This window comes from Lycorma delicatula, chromosome 3, assembly GCF_047948215.1.
Source record: "Lycorma delicatula isolate Av1 chromosome 3, ASM4794821v1, whole genome shotgun sequence".
NCBI lineage: Eukaryota > Metazoa > Arthropoda > Insecta > Hemiptera > Fulgoridae > Lycorma > Lycorma delicatula.
In genome coordinates, this window is record NC_134457.1 from 85,477,277 (window position 1) to 85,497,333 (window position 20,057).

At 30.4% G+C, this 20,057-nt stretch overlaps 1 protein-coding gene across 1 annotated transcript in view; it reads left to right on the plus strand.

Moving 5' to 3' along the window:
• Positions 1 to 20,057, plus strand: part of wwk (anoctamin 8 white walker) — a 120,672-nt gene that overhangs the window by 20,228 nt on the left and 80,387 nt on the right. Inside the window, exons 5-8 of the mRNA XM_075360123.1 lie at positions 357 to 473; positions 6,114 to 6,220; positions 10,370 to 10,555; positions 18,128 to 18,280. Coding sequence (XP_075216238.1) covers positions 357 to 473; positions 6,114 to 6,220; positions 10,370 to 10,555; positions 18,128 to 18,280 — 563 coding nt within the window. The remainder of the gene's footprint in view (positions 1 to 356; positions 474 to 6,113; positions 6,221 to 10,369; positions 10,556 to 18,127; positions 18,281 to 20,057) is intronic.

Consider the following 20,057-nt stretch of genomic DNA (forward strand, 5'->3'; position numbering starts at 1 on the left):
AAGAATTGATTGGACTAATTTAATGATTTCACATTTTGCTCCAATCCCTTATTTTCAAAATTGTTGTATTTGCTACATCATATTATTATTAATCTTTATCAGTTTTCATCGTTTTATTATTTAATCTTTATCTGTCAGTTTTATCTTTTTATAGTTTTAAAATTGATTATTTGTCTAGTTTTTGAATACAGGTTTTTCTGTTTTGTCATTAATTCTGATTTTTATTTCATTTTTAAAAAAAATTCCTGTAATTACTATTTGGTGATACAGTTAATAAATTACTGTTGATTTATTGAACAGTTTTGTTTATGAAACGGTTTATATCAAACAGAGTATGACTGACTTGTTGATTTCAGTTCCAAAATGTGTCTCGGCAGGAGTAATAGCTCAAGTATTTCCTTTGCACGATCTGCCAGCTCTAAAGGAGTTACGTGATTCTTGGGTTCGTGCCTTTTTCAACAAACAACCTTTAGGTATGTAGAAAGCTTATTTCATTAATTAATTTAATTTTTTTTTGTTTAATTTTAATTTTGTATATTTTATGTTAAAAATTGATACTGCTAGCTATATTTATTACTATGTAAAATATATTTCTATTTACAGCTGTCTTGAGGAAAAAAAAGTCCTAGGATCAATTATAAAAAATGTCACCAGGTCAAGTACATTTGAGTCAAGTTAGAGGCTGTTAGCATTATTTTATGAAGTAACCATGTTCTAATCTCATATTAGCTTTAAATGCACGTTATAAACTTATCATTATTTTTTGACTAATGTTGTTGAGTGAAGATTTAAGTATTTTTAAGCAAACAGAATCGTATCAAATTGTGATTAATAATAAAATTTGTTAATATAGCTCTTAAGTTTTTAGTTAACTAACATTTTTTGGTTATCATGATTTGCTTTTCTGATGTTTGTGTGCTTGTTTCACATTTATTTCCATTTGCCAAAACCATACATTGTACCTAATTTATTCTCTATTGACATAATTTTTATACTTTGTATGATAAAAATCATTATCCATTTATGCATTTATCCATTTTTTTTTAAGTTTTCTTTAAATTGATCGGGTTATAATATATTTATAAGAATATATTATTTTTATAAAATAATTATTATTTAATAATTATTTAATCAAATCAGTGACTCCATATTTAGCTCTAAATATAAGGATTCTTACCTTTTTTCCATATTTTTTTATTCCTTCAATAGTAATTTAGCTTTAGAAACACCAGTAGTTGTTTTAAGTAGTACTGAATTTTAAAATTGGGTTTTAGTCATAAAAATACACTAATTACTCATGTATGATGTTCCCTTACATAAGATAGCACCTGAAAAGTAATTGTGTAGTTTTTGGGAAAAAAGTTATGGAAAAAAACACTTCAAATTTTCAATTAATTTCTATTTATTTTTTGCACAATACAATTAAATATTAAAATATGCACTTTAAAATTGAAATGTCATTAATATTACATTATATTGAAATATCATTATTACAGTATATGTAAAAATTATGGTCTGTTGATAAACATTGTAAAAATATAGAAATACAATGAGGCTAGCAGGTCATCTGAAACAAAAAAAAAGAACAAAGACCCTATTGTAGAGACATTGTAAAATCATTTTAAAAGGCAATCAAGTTAAAACACTAATATGGTAAATTTGAAGAGGTATTTTTATCTGTTTTTTTAATCTTCATTGCTGTTTGAATCTCCAACTTCAAAAGGAATGTGATCTCAGAAAGGGTTCTTGATAATCCCATTTGGCCGAGTCTTCACTTCCATCTAGGTTCTTAGAAATACAGCATTTCTTGAAGCTTTTTACAACCAAATCATTTATAGTAAAATCCCATGTAGCCAAGATTCACTCGCCTGTTAATGTCAAACTAAGCTTTTTCAGTTTTCCTGTAGGAGTAGTTTCATAGACTGTAGTCACCATCCATTCTGAATAAAAATGTTTCAAACAAGCTTTGAAAGGCTGATTAATAGAATCATGGAGTGGCTGGAGTAATGACATCATTTCAGCAGGAATACTAAATTTTTACACACTATTTTACTTTCTTGAAATCTTTTTTTCACATTTTTCCGTAGAAGCTGTCCATCACTAACATACTTCGATATTAAAAGAGCACCACATTGCCACTCCAGCAAGAGCATTTTACCCTCTCTAAAACCACCTATTATTCATCTATCCTTTTTCTTTGACAAAAACCTGAAAATGATACCAGCAGGTAATTTTTCATATTTTCAAAGGATTTTTCTTTTAAATACAACAAATGGTTGAAGTATTTTACCATTTGCAAGTACTGTCAGCATATATCTTACATCATTGTTTTTCATAACCGCATGTAAGCATGCGAACATTTTCTCACTGACAGCACTTAATTGTTGAATCTGCTGGCATGTTGAAGTAAACTGGTGTTTGATAAGCATTTATTATCTTTCCTATTAAACAGTTATTGTAACTGAATTACATGTCTGTGGAAGGCTAATAATTTTCCATCATAGGTATCCAGCAAATGTTGACAACTAGATGTATGTTTTCTTATTGATAGTTCATAAAATGATTATGTTTGGCAAGGCAAACCACCTTTGGCTTGCTTTAAACTTTGATATTTGAAGTTTCCTTGCAATTTGTACGGCTTTTAATTGTACCATCTCTCTTGAAATAGCAAATCCTTGCTTGTGTGTATGTCTCGAAAGTAAGAAATCAACTGCTCTTCTTCTTGAGAAACTTCTGAATTCTGCTGCGAAATGCTTTTATACTTTTACTACTGTCCATAAGCTTCTTTTTTTCTTTCTTCAGTTGTATAAATGGTTCTGGATATCATATTTATGGCCTGCTGCACGATTACGGATTTCCTCAGCTAAGAGAATAACTAAATTTTTCGCTGACCATAAATGAACGCAAACATTTTATATAACTCATTTTTACTTGCTTGCTTAAAGTACAAACTGGAAAACCTAGTGTTGGGTAAAGTTAGCAAAAATAAAAGAACACACAGCTCGTATTTGCCAAAAGAAATTGGACTTTAATTAGAAAGAATACAAATGAACTTATGTTAAAATCATAACCTTAAAAAATTAAAAGAAATTTTGAAATTAACATAACTTAATGATACTTAATAAATATCAGTTGAATCATCATATGAGCAATGATATTAAATGAGAAAATACATGAATATACATTTTTCAAATACACATTTTAAAAATCTACAATATAAAAAAGCCTGAAAACAAGAGAACATAAAAGAATCTTATTTACAATTATCTACTTAAAAATAGTGTAACTGGAAAGCTGTTGCGTTACTGCTGACATATTCTGTAATAATGAAAATTAGCAATGAACAAATGTCCTTAACTTAAAAAAATAAATTACAAAAATTCTTATTATTGGCACTGGCCTTTCGTGATTTATGAACAACAAACTTAGCATTAAATAATTCAAACATGTAATTCTAGTTTAATGTAGAAAAAAGGCCACAATAATATTCTAGTACAAAAAGAGTTAATTACAATAACCAAATTGAAATAAATAAACATATAAATAGAGTTCCTTTAATAGTAAGCTTTCTTGAAAATATAAAATTACAAAGAAGTCCTAAAACATAACTGCACATCAGGAGTAATTTGCTTTAGGTTAATTTAAGAAAAGTATTATGAATACAGTTCATGAGTAGAGAAGAATTAATCTCGGCGATTAACATGTTACAAGATTAAATGATAGAGTTAATTACAATAACAACAAATTGTAATAATTAAGCACGTAAAATAGGTTGCAGCCGAACAATGACATAACCTTATATAAGTCATCTGTCGTGATTGCACTTAAGTGAATAAATGGTTTTTAAACTAAACTTGAAATTGAAATGCATAAGGTACGATGAACTGAATGTTCCACAAATTTTAATGATAAAATAACTGTTTAACGTAATAAATAATGAAAATTGAACTTGCCTGTAGCACACAAATATTAGCAAGAGATGAACTCGTGAATGAAGGTAAATGAATACATACAGTAATCCTGGGTGTAGTCTGCAGTGGTGTATCAGGAATGCAGGGGTGAGACGTGGTTTAGAGGTTAAACAGGACGTGGCATCTCAAATATGTAGCAACCAGTTTGGAGAGATTGTGCATTGATGAAAATTGTAGTAAGCAGCTGGAGAAGATTCGGCGTCGATAGAATTGGCAGTATGTAGTGATTGAAACACTTTCCACAGAGACGTAATATAGTGAATTTGAAGAATAACTTAACAAAGAAACGAGGCTGGACGAACATAGAAAATTTGTGAAATCACGAAAAACTGATGAGTAGAACTAGAGAATATTTCGATGCAGAAATACCCCAGCGTTTATAAGAGTACGAAGACGACGAGAGTATTTAGAACATTAAGTATGTGAGAGAAAGGTCGCAGTCGACCGCACATGTTGAAAGCTTGATCTACTCTGCCGAAAAAATGGCATGAGTGAAAAGAGGGGGAAACCAAACCTAGGCAGACCTGAGAGAGTGTGTGTTGGCAACAAGAGTAGTGTCTAAGTGTTAGTATGAGAACGATTAGAGAAAACGTGTGGAATCGGGAACGAAGACAAAACAAAAATAATTTACAAGCAAGCAGACCACTAAAGAATTATGTAAGTGTGATAAAATAAATTTTTGAATACGCAAGTTGACGAAATGGCATCAGGGCAGACAAAGAAAAATAGACTTCTAGGAACTATGACAATATTGAAATTGGTTGAGAATAAAAAACAGTTAAGAATAATATATACATTAAGACCAAACAGCAGTAAATAATGCGAGAAAGAAATAAGCTAACACCAGTATGATGATGCAACAGTCAGTCAAGCCGGAGCCTGAGAGAAATGATATCGAAAACAAATCCAAACAACCTATTTAAAAATACACGTAGATAAGCCTTACAAAAATTGCAAAATAAATTGCCAAGCCTGTTAACTACAAGACTCGACCATAACCTTGACTTTATTGGAATAAAACAACTTTACGCGTTGGTGTAAACACCTAGTATGAGTATAAACTTAACACACAGTCTACTTTCAGTTGACTAAAATAAAATGAATACTGTTATGTGTTGAGTTGAAACTTGTGTCCTATACAAAAATGCAGGATGATGAATAACAGATGTTATAATAACCAAAAATGCAGAGATAAACTGAAATGCTTATGACAGAAATTTATTATAAACATGCAATTATGTTGTTACAGCCTACTTAATGGATGTGACAACATTTAAGTTACTGATTGGAAACAGAAATAATTAAATTACACTCTATGATTTGTTTACATTACTACTGTGTACTAGTATATTATACCACAATGTGTAGTACAATAGTAAATATACTGGACCGTCATTTGGAAATCCCCACTTATCACATGCACCCATAAATTTCATGTAGGTTTTTAAGAAAAAAAAAAGTGTGCTTCATACAAGAGTAAATATGGTAAATAAATGTATAAAAAAAATTAAATTGTCAAATTAAATGGAAGACTTTGACAAGGTAACTTGCCACAGATCTCATTGAGAATTTGAACACAGATCCCAAAGTTTGAATTGCAGTTTCCTTCATTTCAAACGCTGCATGCGTGCCTGCATGCATGCATTTGAAACTGCATATAAGCTGTACAAATAATGAGATTAAAATTAATTCATTTGAATGGTAGATTTGATAAAAATTATAGTTTACATAAATCTTTATTCCTTATTATTTATGTATTGCTTATTTTTAAAATTCATTATTTAAAAAAATAGAACTGGTGGTTGCAGTACTTCTAAAAATGTTATTCGTGCTTAATAAAGATTGTATTAAAGATAATCTGAGTGTATTAAAGTTAATATCGTATTTGTATTTATTCATAACATGGATTTATTGAACTGATTAATGTTAAGTAATTAGAAAGCTGCTCTAATCGTTACAAATTAGTTTAATAAAGTCATTACAGATTTATTATTTACTTACTTTCATTTGATTAATTTCGTTTCATTGATTTATCAGTGTGGAAAAACTAGTACATGACAAAAATGGAGGTACTTTTTAATGATAATTAATCAAATTTTTAAATTTGTTTTATTTGTATTAATTATTTCACTTTTTTCATAGATTCTGTGTGTAACTATTTTGGAGTGAAAATTGCAATGTATTTTGCTTGGTTGGGTCATTATACTTTTGCCCTAATTGTGCCTGCCATTGTTGGTTTTATATTTTGGGTAAGCTTATATTATTTATAATTAACAGATTAGTCAGTATTTTGATATGTTATGTGAAATCTGAATATTTTTATAATATTTATTTTGTTCATGATATAAATGATTAAAAGTGTATTGCATACTGTTAACAGTAGTAGTCATTTAGTTCATTGAATGCATACAGCGTTCTTGAACATATTAATTTTTGAACCCTGCTTCCTGCTTTATATCCTTGTATCTTAACAGGAAGAAGAATATATGACTGAGTTTAGCTGAAATAAAAATGTTTTTTAATCTTATTACTTTTTCAGTAGATTTTTACACATTTTTTGGTATTAGCTGTTTCACTTGTTTTTTTTTTTTGTAGTTTCTATTTCATTGTATTTAAAACATTTAATGAATATAATACAGTTTTTTTTTGTCATTTGTTTGGTTTGTATGATTTCATTCTAAAAATTATATTTGTTAACCCTATCAAATAATACTGTGCGAAACTTTATAAATGTTGGAATTTGTGAAATTTTAATTTGAAAAAAATTTTTTTTTTAATTTTTAAAAAAATTTTATAATTTTTTTTTGCATTTTTTATAATGCTTTTTTATCTTCTTTTTCTTTGTGCCACAGACTGTGATTGACCTGACTTTTGTTACCACTTTACTCTAAGCCTATCAGTCCTCAGAAATCCTTTCTCATCCATCCTCTTAATATCCATTGCTATTAAATTCATATAATATGTCCCAATTATTAAATTCCTTTATAGATCTTATGATATCTTTTTCTTGCATCAGTCCATTCAGTAGTCGATTCTTCTAAATTCTGTATTCTATTTTGAAGTTGGTCCATTCACCTTTCAGATATTCAGAGATGATTTTGACTTCCATCATCAGACATTGTCCAAGTCCTAGACTACATGTTACTGAATGAATTAGGCTTCTGTAGGTTTTTAAACTGGTATTTCTTATTAAAAATAATTGTGTAAATTCATTAATATAATTATGAGGATCATTAGATATCAGGGAAAAGCAGGTAATAAGGAGTCTATTAAGGTTAAAGAAGTAAGGCAAGTAAGGTTCATAAAGAAGTGCTAATATAATGCATAAGAATTCCAGTTCAAATTTGAATCAATGTAGATGTGTGGAAGCTGGTTTCAGAACATTTTTAAATGAATTGTTATAAAAGATTACAGAGATTTCATGAAGTGTTTTGTACTCTGCTTTTTATTGTAAAATTTAACAAGAAAAAATTTTTTTCTATCAGTTTTCTAAATGATTCACGATCAATTCATATTGACACTACAAGATATCATTCTCAGCTGAGATCAGAAAATAAGTATCATCAACAAATAATGTGCTTAGTATGGTTTTAATTTCAGGAGTCTGTCATTTATAAGAACTAAAAAAAAAATTATCTCAAATTTTATGCCCTGGTCTGAATTCTAAACGAAGAAAGTTGTAACACAAACATAATTAATTTACACTATCCTTGTAACACTGTCATAAATTAACATTAAAACACTGTCATTATAAAAAAATCAGTTGCTTCTACATAGTGGTGTCTGTTACTCAAATAAGACAGTTCAAAATGTACTTAACAATTAAACTTCAAAATTGACAGTGATGTAAAAAATTTCAGTTTTTTCAGAAACATTCTACAGTGCAAAGGATTTTCTCAGTTGCTCAGAAAGTTAACCATCTATTGTCTTTTAAAATCTAGGTTATTAAAAATCATTATCAATAAACAGGCTTAACGGCCATCTATGATTTTTATTGTGTTTATAGTGTGATTAGAGGTGCAGTGCCTGCTGTAAATAATGGACTTTTACATTACAAAAGAAATTAATTTTATTTTATCATGTAGTGTTTGAATTGAGGTAGTGTGGTTCATAGCCTATAATTTCTGACCCGAAAAATTTTGGTTTAAGTTAATCTAATATCTGTGGAATTGTCTTACATTGGGTGTATATTAACAAGAAACCAATCAGTCTTTTTCTATTAACTAATATCTTACTTCATTAAGCTCAATGATATCTGTAACACAGCTTTTGGTCAAATTGTTGTGCACTAGTTTTAGAGATGTTTATGAGTATATTTTATTAATTGACATTTTAGGTGTAGTGAATGTTAATGAGCATGAGGTTGGTAATTTTTAATCGTAAATGTTCTTTAATAAGACGTGGTATCTGAAATTGGTGGATATAAAGGTTTAACTTTGGTATATGCATTTGGAAATTATAATTTTTGTAAAATTTATTTTATAAAAGTTTTATCTGTATACCTTGATATTGAATATATAGTCTGTACCTTAATCTTACACTCTTGCTTATGCTGTGTGATTGATAATTACAAATCTGTTTTTATGTGATTTGTATTGATTTGTGGTTTGTACTTGTCAGTAATAATTTCATTTATTTTAAAATTCTAGCAACTGGAAACTAACTGCCTGATTTCAGATGTTTGTGAATGATGTGTTTTGTAGTGTATAAAAAATGCCAAGCCTCACTGGGATTTGAACCATGTTGTGGTGGAGCTATTTGTTAATAAATGTTCTAAATAACATAATCGATCTGTAAATAAAGTAATGAGACTGGTTCAGAAAAACCTTTTATTTACAATCCAATTATACATGGACTCTTATCATCTTCGAAATAGTTCCCTTGGAAAGCCACACAACACTTCAAATGGTTTTTCCACTATTCATAGCAGTGTTACAGTCAGAAACTGGAATATCCTTCAGATGGTCAGTTACATATTTAATGTTTTCTACCGTTCCAAAGTGGTGTCCTTACTGGTGTTTTTTTATAAAGTTGGGAACAGGAAAAAATTGCAGAGACTCAAGTCAGGTGAATAAGGTGATTGAGGAACTACAGGAATGTTTTTCTTTGCCAAAACTCATTAATTGAGAGGGCAGTGTGACAAGATACATTGTCATGATGCAGTATCCAGTTGTCTTTGATAGCTGGTCTCACACGGGCAACTCTTTTCCACAGTCTTTCACGAATCTCAGTAAACATATTGATCTACAGTCTGTCCTGTAGGTATAAACTCCTTATAAACAATGCCATTATTATTGAAGAAACAAATTAGTATGGTTTTGATTTGCTCATTTTTGCTTTTTTGGAACGTGGTGAGTTTGAAGTGTGCCACTCCTTGCTCTGGCATTTTGTTTGTGGGTTGTATTCAAATATCCAAGATTTATCACCAGTAATAACATTTTCCAGAAAATCGGGATCAATTTCAATTCGCCCTAGAAGGTCGTTGCACATTTCCATCCTGTTGTTTTTCTGTTAAATAGTGACATTTTTGGGACCAATTTTGGACATACTTTTTTTATGTCCAATTCGTTTGTCAAAATTTGATGGACTGTGGTGTGGTTTAAATTCAGTTGTTCTGTAATCATTCTGACAGTTAAGTTGTACCGTATCAAGTCTCTGATTCGCTCAACATTGTCGTCACTTTTTGACATTAATGGTCTTCCAGAGTGTGGATTATCCACAACTGATTCTCGGCCATCTGAAAATGTTTTAAACCACCTAAAAACTTGGGCTCTTGACAGAGCATCATCTCCATATGTTCTTTCCAATTTTGAAAAGTTTCAGAAGCATTCTCACAGAGTTTAATACAAAACTTGATTGTACAACATTGTGCATAATTAGTATCACTCATTTTTATAACGCACAACAAAAACTCATTTCACAAAAAGTTTGTTATATCTCACCTGTCAACAGTAGACTATAAATATTAATACCTAATATAAATCAGCTGTTCATATAACCATATGTTTACTAGTAATTTTATAGTGTTGCCACTTTGGTTGCCAAAAACGCTAGTCTCATTACTTTATTTACAGACCTTGTGTGATATATTCTAATACTCTTATTCTCTACTGTAATACTTTTATTTGTATTAATAAATATGAGTAAGTTATGTTAGTTAAGTAATTTTTTTTATTTACTTTTTCCAATTAATTTAGTGTTATTTGCTGTTAATAAATTGTTTTATTTAAATTAATAATAATAAAATAAATTATATATATTGTGTATGTGTGCACGTATATATATATATATATATGCATGCATTTGTGCATGAATGTGGGAGTACGCACATCATGCTTGTATCACATTTTATTTTTCTTGTGTATCCTGGATTAAGATAATTCTTTCTTGTATTATAGGTTGGGTTTGGTCGGGGTGATCAGGCAACAGAAGATGTTGGCTTTGTCTTATTTTCCTTTTTTAATGTGCTATGGTTCAGTGTCTATTTGGAAGCATGGAAGAGGTATTGTGCTGAGTTAGCATATAAATGGGGAACACTTGATCAACGTGATGAATTACTGCTCGAACCAAGGCCATTGTTTACTGTAAGTTTACTGTTGCACAGAATTTGTATTAATTAATATTTGCATAAACTTAGTTCATTTTCTTGTACAAGGCATTTTGTTGAATAAATATTAACAAAAAAACTTTTTTATGATTTGCAGTAAATTACTGCAGTGGTTTCAGTTGTCCACAGTTTACCATAACTTGAAAATATAAATCTTCTAAAAATTAATAATTGACACATTTCAATGTATACCCAATTCCTGCATATGTTGATTCTTTAACAGTTTGTTTTGTGGTTAGTTAACAGATGTTTTAAAAAAATTAGATGAGCTAAATGAATTATATTTGTGATTAAACAATATTATACATCTTGATTGAACAGTTGTAGAACTCTCGAGAATGTAAAGTAGAACAAAGTTAGTTATCTTAGTGCAACCACTGCTCAGCATGGTCATGGAATGCTAGATGGGTGGAGTAAGATTGGGTCTGTGGTGTATCATACTGTCTGTGGGTCTGTGGTGGTCATATGAATGCCTGCGCCCACACATATGTATGCATTCCATCGATGCACTCAGTACACATAGGTGATGAATGGCAACTAGGGGTGCTGTTTGTTATTTTTCACAAAATTTTCTTTTTGCATATTTTATCCATTCTTTTATTTGTAAAATGTTTTTTAAATTCTCACTTTTATTTTTCTGAAAGGAAAAATAGGGTAGTTTTGATTGGGTAGATTATAAATAAATTTTAATAAATAAATTTTTTAATAAATCATGCTTTATTTTAGTCAGTCAAGTGGCTCAATGCCATCTATACAATCATCAGTTACGTTATCCGTATCGTCGCTATCTTATATTTCAGACTCATTGGCACTATCATTATCATTAGTCACTATAATGAAGTTTTCAGTTTGCATATCTGTAGCTGTATCTGTCTCTGAATACGCTTTTTCAAATTTTAAAGCATGATCGCAGCATAATTTCCAGTCTCCAGCTGTTAATTCAGAAAATTTTTTTCTGTTATTTGCTTAACTTCACCAATATTTTGCCGAGGTAAAACATTCTCTTCAGCCATCTGATTCTTTACTTTTGCCCAAATCAGCTCAATCGGGTTAAGTTCAGGATGTTATAGTGGCAGTCTTAAAACACTGTGTCCATAATGTTTCAATATTTTGTCAAAATAGAATTGTTCGTAGCGAACTGTATTTAACTTCCCCAATTGATAAAGTTGGACTTTCAACATCTGTGATGAGCATGGAATATTTCTAGTTTGCAACCATTGTAATAGCATTTACTTTCTACAATTTGAGTTCAAAAACTGGTGTAATGTTTTATTTGGTAAGATGCATTGTTGAAAACTAAAACTGAACGAGGTGAAAGATTTGCAATCAATTCTGTTTTCAGCCATTTTTCATAGTTATCAGCATTCATGTTGTCATGGTAATCACTTTGTTTCTGACCCGATTATGTTAAAAGAGCATTAGGGACTTTTCCAGTTTCACCTCTAGCGTGCACCATTATCAATCTCTGTCCTTTCGATATAGGTTTCTTGTAATCATTAACAGAGTCATCAGTTCAACCAAAACTTTTTGTGTGAGTTGAATAAATGTAGGACTCGTCAGAAAAACCCACCAGGTTGGTCTAGTGGGAATCTTCCCAAATCAGCTGATTTGGAAGTTGAGAGTTCCAGTGTTCAAGTCCTAGTAAACTTTTATACGGATTTGAATATTAGATTTTGGATACCGGTGTTCTTTGGTGGTTGGGTTTCAATTCACCACATGTTTGAGGAATGGTCGAACTGAGACTGTACAAGACTACACTTCATTTATGCTCATACATATTCTGCTCATTCATCCTCTGAAGTAATGCCTGAACGGTAATTTCCAGAGGCTAAATAGGAAAAAGAAAGGACTCGTCAGAAACCTTGGTAAATTTTGCATAATTTATGTGGTTTAAATTAATGTCGTGTTTTTTCATTAACAATGTTCTGTTATTAGCAGTTTTATTCCACCTAAAACCCATATTTTGTAAAAACTTTCTTTTTGTTTCATGTGTAAATTCAAAATCCAAATCTTTATGTTCTGTTTTCAAAACTGCTAACAAGTTATTTAACATCAGTAATTTTTGATGGTGTATATGAAATTTATACATGATGTTCTTTAATGCATATCTTTGAAAATCATTGATACTAACTTTTTTCTTTATTATTTTTCCAGATTTTCCTGGTGTAGTGAAACTTTCATTTTCACAAAGTTTATTTTTTTCAGTTACTTTTTTCACACCATGTGAACTGATATGCCACATAAATCAGCAATGTGAGCTTGTGTTTTTGAATGTAACACAGTAGGATTTCCTTTTGGAATTTTTTTGTAGATGTTAATATATTTAGTCTGGCTTCTTGTACTACTCCCCGTCCCAGTCTACAGTTAGATCTTGCTTGAGGCATTAGACACCATAATTCTATATAATATGATTCTAACAAACTGCAGTAGTAGTATTGAAAATATTGTATTTTACACTGTGAAAAGAGTATTGATAAATACTGTTTAAACAAAAGGTAATACTATTTTATTACAACCAAGCGAAGCACTAGACAGGAATGCTACCCCCCTCCACAAACATAAGTTTGTCATTTTCCCCCTCACAAACATAAGTTTTCTACTGTGCATTGTTGTGTTTACGCTAAGATAATTTGATGCCCTCTACAAATTTTTACAGTGCCTAATTTATAGTAGATTTTATGTTTTTTGATATTTTGGGATTCCTGAGACCAAAAATATAAAACTTGGATAAAACATTTTACTGGTATACATATTACGGACTATTTTGCTATATACCCAGGAAATTTTTAACTCACGATCATGAAATTTGGTATGGCAGCTTTGCATCTAGAAGATTGATTAATTTTACTATTCTTTGATTGAAGGGGATAGATAAATATTAATATTGTGTTTGATGTAATCATTCACTGATGAGTAACTGAAATGTTAAAATTTAACATTTGTGAGTTCCCTGACGTTTTCCCCTTTTCATGGGTCTCAATTTCTGTTGGAGCATTTTAGAATAGTACTTGCTGTTCACGGTATATTGTTCTTCTAAATAGTGAGAAAAAATTGAGCCTTGTGAGTTCCAGAAGATCATCAACATTACTTTACAGCTGATGCATGAGTTTTGAATTTTTTTGGTGGGTGAACTGGATGTTTCCACTCAAGACTTTGCTGTTTGGATTCAGGCTTGAAATGGTGTATTCATGTTTCATTACAGGTAGAAGTCATTACCCTCTGTTTCTAACCTTCTTTGAGCTCAGAATAAATGCGCATTCAGTGTTTTTATGGGCTTGAGTCAACTGTCTTGAACACGTTTTGTGATAATTCAGCACGTTATGAATGATTGAATGCATGGTTCCAACACTAATTTTACACAAACTAGGAATTTGGGAAATTTTGACTCGCCTGTCTTTGTAAATAATATCATTTATGTAATTTTGCATTGCAGTAGTCGAAACTTCAACTGGTTTTTCAGAGCGATGGAGATCAGTCACATTTGTTTGGCCCAAATTAAACTGTTCCACCCACTTATAAATAATACTGTGGTTTAAACACTTTTTACCATACTGTTTTAACATTCTTGAGTAAATTTCTGCTGGTTTCACACCTGATGGCAAAAATCTTGTCACTGAGCATTGATCTTCTAGCATACATGTTTCAAGCAGAGCTGACAATCTGAAATCAACAAAAGAAGTTATGCATAGATTAATTATGACCAAACAGCTCATTAATTAACAGCCTCAAAAAGTTTGATTGCCATTGAATGAACCGGTTTTACTGTACATCAGTTTGTGTTGTTAATTTTTGAACGTACGTACCTGTACATTAAGTAAAATTATGTAACTTATTATTAATGTATAAAGTAAGTTGTAACATCTAGACTTCACTGAGTTTTAATAAATTTATGTTGTTTTAAGGTAATTTAACAAAATGACAACAATACATAAAATGTTTTATTATTATTATTATTATCTTTTATGATTGCATAGGATTACTTTGGTTAGTCTGTTATCCAAGTTTCTTCGTTGGGACTGTTTGGGCCTTGCGGTTCTCCCAGTACTTTTTTCATTCATTCCAATCTTTGTGTCCTTTCTAGTGTTGAAAATGTTTGTATTGTGAGATTTTCTTGTGTGTGTAAAGCAAGTGTTTTTGTTTTTGATTTTCTTTAATTTTATCTTATCTGTGGTACCTTCAGATGTAAGGCAAATTTCCTTCAGATCCTCTTACTTATTTCTCTGATCCATCTGCATCTATCTTGGTGTTTTTCGAATCAAAATTGTACTGTAATAGCTGTAATAATCTTGCATCCTCATGATATGTCCAAAGAATGCTAGTCTCCTCTTACGCATGGTATCAATGATGGGTTCTAAGTATTTGTACATGAATTTGTCAGGCACATTCTATCACTGTCCATCTTTCTGATACTTTTTATTGATACATGTTCTTCCAATTTTTCTTTTGATTTTCTGGAGTCTGTCTGTCTTTGATTGTTCGTTTAGGTGGAAGGGTGTTTCTGCTGCATAAGTGGCTTCTGGTTTTAAAACTGTGTTGTAGTGCCTTATTTTTTTGTTTATTGATAGGCATTTTTTATTGTAAGTGTACCAGGTTAATTTTGAACTTTAGCTAGTTTGTTTCTTCTTATTTGGATTGAGGTTTTTGCATTTAACTTGTTTGTTGTTATTTCTCCAAGATATTTAAATTGGGTTACTATTTTGATTTTATTACTGTTTATGTTTACTTTTAATCATGTTGGTCTTTGGGGCATAATTTCTGTCTTTTTAAATGATATTTTGAGGTTAATTTTATTTGCAATGTTTTGAAGTTCTAATACCTGTCTGTGATTTAGCTTTGTCAGTGTCATTTGCTACGAGTGCCAAATTGTTGGCGAAAACCAAGACAGCTTGCTTTGATTTTTCGGACTATTTTTACTTTTCTGGGGCATTTTTTGAGCCATTCCCTCATTACCATTTCTAGAATGCAGTTGAATAATAGTGGCGAGAGCTCATTACTTTGGTACAGTCCTATTTTGATCTCAAATGGTTCAGAGAGCTCACCTCTGAATTTTACCTTTTGAAAATTATTTGTGGCTGGCTACTCTGGAAAACATGACAACTAGTTTTGCATTGATATTGCTCGTTTTGGTCCCATCATTTTTTGGTTTTGGTAGTACGCTTTGTTTTAAATGCCCATTTTCAAAATGAAGACTAGAGTGATGGTGTACGTTACATTTAGCACACATTGTAGATTTGCAATTCTTAAAAATATGATTAGATTTTAAGAAGTTTGTGCATAAATTGTCACGTTTTATTTGATTAAACCGCTCTTTGAGTTTTAAAGACAAACAAGTCGGACATTTATAAATTGCATGTTGATTCTTACAAATAATACATACTTGGTTCATAAACATATATGATAAAACAGGCTTATTTTGCTGTTTATTATTCCTAGAAACATTTGATGCAGAAATTCATAAATCCTTATCACTAAAACTACTAACTAATTGTTCCTTTTGGCATTTTCTTTCAAAAAACTTAACTAATGTAGCTTAGGCATTTCCTTATAATTACAAGAGGATTCAAATTGAGTTAGTGTTGATACATCAGTTCTGTCGAAAACAGTTGTGTTAATAGTAGTACTTCATCTATCAGAATGGTAATATCTAGTGGTTTAATTGCATCTCTGTTACTAATTCATTAATAAGATGTCTCAGATCAATTATTCATCCTTTTGCTTGCTTGAGGAAGAAACGTAAGAGATTTTACATGCTTGGTTATAATTAATTTCTTATTTTCATAACGATTACAGATTAACTGGTAAGCATTGCTAAAATTAGCATCTGTAACAGGAAGGTTTTGAATCAGTTGTTTTGGCTCCTTTTCTAGAGAAGCAATAAGATAGTGAAATTCGCTATACATTAGTCAAAGGTTCATTATTTAAAATAAGACTTTCATAGGTATCCTTGAAATGGTACCCCTCTGAGAAGCCACCACTAAATGATGGGATTTTAATAGTAGGTAACTGAAAACTCTGCTTAACTGCAGGAGTAGTTGGTTCAGTGGGAATGATGGTTTCTTGTTTTATAGTTGGAGGCTGTTGTTTTTCCAACAGCGATTCCAATTGGGACACAAGCTCATCATATAAATCTTCAAATTCTGCTCTGTACTGGGAATGATCTTCGTCATCTTCCAGTTCTAACTGGCTTTGAAATAAATCAAATTCTTTTTCTTATATTTCTTTTTGGTACCGTCAATATTTTGTTTATAATAACTATAAATCTGCATGATTTTACTCATTGCTAATAAATGTTTTTTTTCTAGTTAAACTACCCTTAATTATTCCTTGCTTTTTAATAAGTTTCACCTTTTCTGATTTATCCATTTTCAGTGGTCATAAAGGCTATAACCAAATGATAACGCTTGTAAAACGAATAGAATGAAAGAATAATAAATTGTAGAAGGATAAGTATAGGTCATTAACATGATTTGTTTTGGAAGTCAAAGTCAATTAATATATAAATAGTGTAATAATAAGGTAAATGATATAATAAAGGAATGAATGGTTAATAAACAAAGGACATAAGGATGTGAAATAGCTGTAAACTATATAATACATTGGCAGCTGGTGATAAGAAATGCTAGGCTCGAACTGCTGATATACTGGCGACAGTCTGCTCAATGATGTCATACAAAGTAAAATTAGTTTACTAGTTTATTAGTTTTAAGTTTACATATGTAAAATTCCTTAAACAGTTTTAAGAGTATATGTATTGCGATTTTGATGTTAGTTTTCATCCAGTTTTGAAAACAATAAAAAAAGTCTGTATGGTAATTACCAAACACACATAAATGTCTGAAAAGCCACACAAGTTCAGTAATGGAAGTTCTCATATCCGCTAGTTAGGAGGACCAAAAAAAGATGAAGGGTTAGGAACAAAGAAAATAATGCATTCAGAGGACTATAAAAATGTGGGTTTTAATCAGAAAATTAAAATAATTGTTGGGTTTATTGAGTGATAGGATGATACCATTTAGGTAGAAAATTTATGTTGATTTAGAGATAGTGGACTGTGTAGGATAATGCTAGGGTTGGAACAATCTCTTGGACCAGTATGAGAATGAAGATACTTAATATATAAAATAAACGATATTTAATTTACAATAAGATTCACTACAAGACATAGTAAATGCACATAATACATTTGCTGACAGAGTGGAGCTGTGTTATTTATGACAAATACTAATCACGACTGCTCGCTGGTGGAACTAACTGATGTTGCTCCTGACAAATGCTATGCATGATCGATTTAATGACTGGCCACAACCAAACCTTATTACAAGTTTTCCCGCCACTTCTCAATGCCCAACAATGAGTAAACTTAAAATGAACTTTATTTAAAATATGTTCCTTGTATTTTTGCTAAAGGATTGAATACCTGCGTTCCTAGTTTGAGGAATGTTAATATTAACTTATTTATGTAGTTTAGTCTTAGTATAAGCTTTTCAAGTAATTTTTTGTTGTTTTCTATTTTTATAATGTTATTTAAGTGAAAATTGTAAAATTTCAGGGACCACTTGAAGTCAGCCCTGTTACAGGCCGTCTAGAACCAACTTATCCTGTGTGGAAACGTAATATTTTTCGTTATTTTGTGAGTTTCCCTGTCATTGCCATTTGCCTTGCTGTTGTCTTTGTTGTTATGATGCTCAATCTTAAATTGCAGGTAATTCCTCATTTTATTTAATATTATTAAATTAAAAAGTAATTGTGTTTAAAATACATACAATGAAGGCGGCTCCTGTTATTAATATCATTAATTATTGGAAGCTAGTGTTATTGTTTTTAGAAATGTGTTTTGATTATTGACTGTCATTAAGTTTTATTCTATTAAATATAATTAATTATATTTTTATAATATAGTAACTTAACTCACTTTCCCTTAAATGCGATTTTTCTTATAAGTTTTTTTAAATAAGCTTATTTAAATTAACTCTTTTTATAAAACATAGGATAGTAAATTTTAAATTCTTTAGATAATTTTTATAAATTCTGATTATTTTATTAGTAAATTTCTACCCATTGGATTTTTTGTAACATATATTTTTACATATTATACATATTCTTAATGGTCTTAGTTTTACTGAAATACATTTATTTCTTTATATTTTCATCTTTTTAGTAAGCCTGATAATTCACATTAAAATGATATGTCCATATGTATGATAAAAGCTTTTTATTTTTCAAATTATCTGGATTTGGTCTTACAAAGGTAATTTTGGAAAATTGATGTTTCACTGAATGTTAATATATGATCACATCTTACCAACAGAAAACTGCTTTCCAAAATGGAAATAGATATAATGAATTTTATTTATTATTCTATTATAACTCTTTTAATAAGTATTATTGAATAATGTTTTAATTTAGAACTAATATTATTTTTTTAGCTGATCACTGGATACAAAACTATTACTATTTGGCTAATCAGTTATAATTTTTTTTATATCACATTTGGTTGTCTTAATTACTCTTTGTTAATTTGGCATTCAGTAAGACATTTCTCCATTTCATTTCAAAAAGTGTGTGCAGGATCATGTAGAGGAGAGTACTGCTATGTGCAGTAATAGGAGTGGCATGTAATTAAATCCTTACAGTATTGAATTTCTGTGTAATGAATTTATGAGGGCAGTTGGTTCGGAAAATTCATGGCCTGTTACAGAGATACTGCTAGCAGGTCCAAATGGCAATTTGTAGTTAATCTGTATCTGTAATTTGTAGTTAATATCTGTTAGATGGCATACTAAACTGTTTCCAACATGTCTTCTCCGTTATTTAATTGTTGTGTTAAGAGGTAGTAGATGAGTGTTGTGGTTAAATGGATGAAATCAAAACTCTACCAGTAATAAAATATTTCATTGTGAAAGGTTTAAACCTAACAGATATAAAATAGAAGTTAGACTCAACATTAAATGAATCTTCTCCATTGTTTTTGATAGTAAAAAAAGTAGGCAGCTGAATTCAAATGCGGTCAAACCTCCATCTTTGATGATTGTTCAGGATGCCCTGCTACCTCCACGACCAATGAAGACATTATAAAAATCCACAATGCGGTTTTAAAAGATCAACGATTGAAGATATATGAGCTTGAAGAGATTGCAAAAATATCAGTAGACTGTACTCCCAACATCTTAGATTAGCATTTGGGTATGAGAAAGCTGTCAGTGCGATGCGTGCTGTGTTTGTTAAAGGTTGACCAGAAACACCACTCAAGTGAACATTTCTCAGCATTGTTTGGACATGTTCAGCCATAATTTTACTGAATTTTTGCAAATTTCCATTACTGCTGATAAAACGTGGATTCATTATTACAGCCCTGAAATGAAGCAACAGTCCAAGCAGTGGGTTGAAACCACTGGAAGTGCTCCAAAGAAGGCAAAAAGTGTTCAATCAGTGGGAAAAGTCATGGTCAATGTTTTTTGGGAGTGGTGCTCAAAGACTAT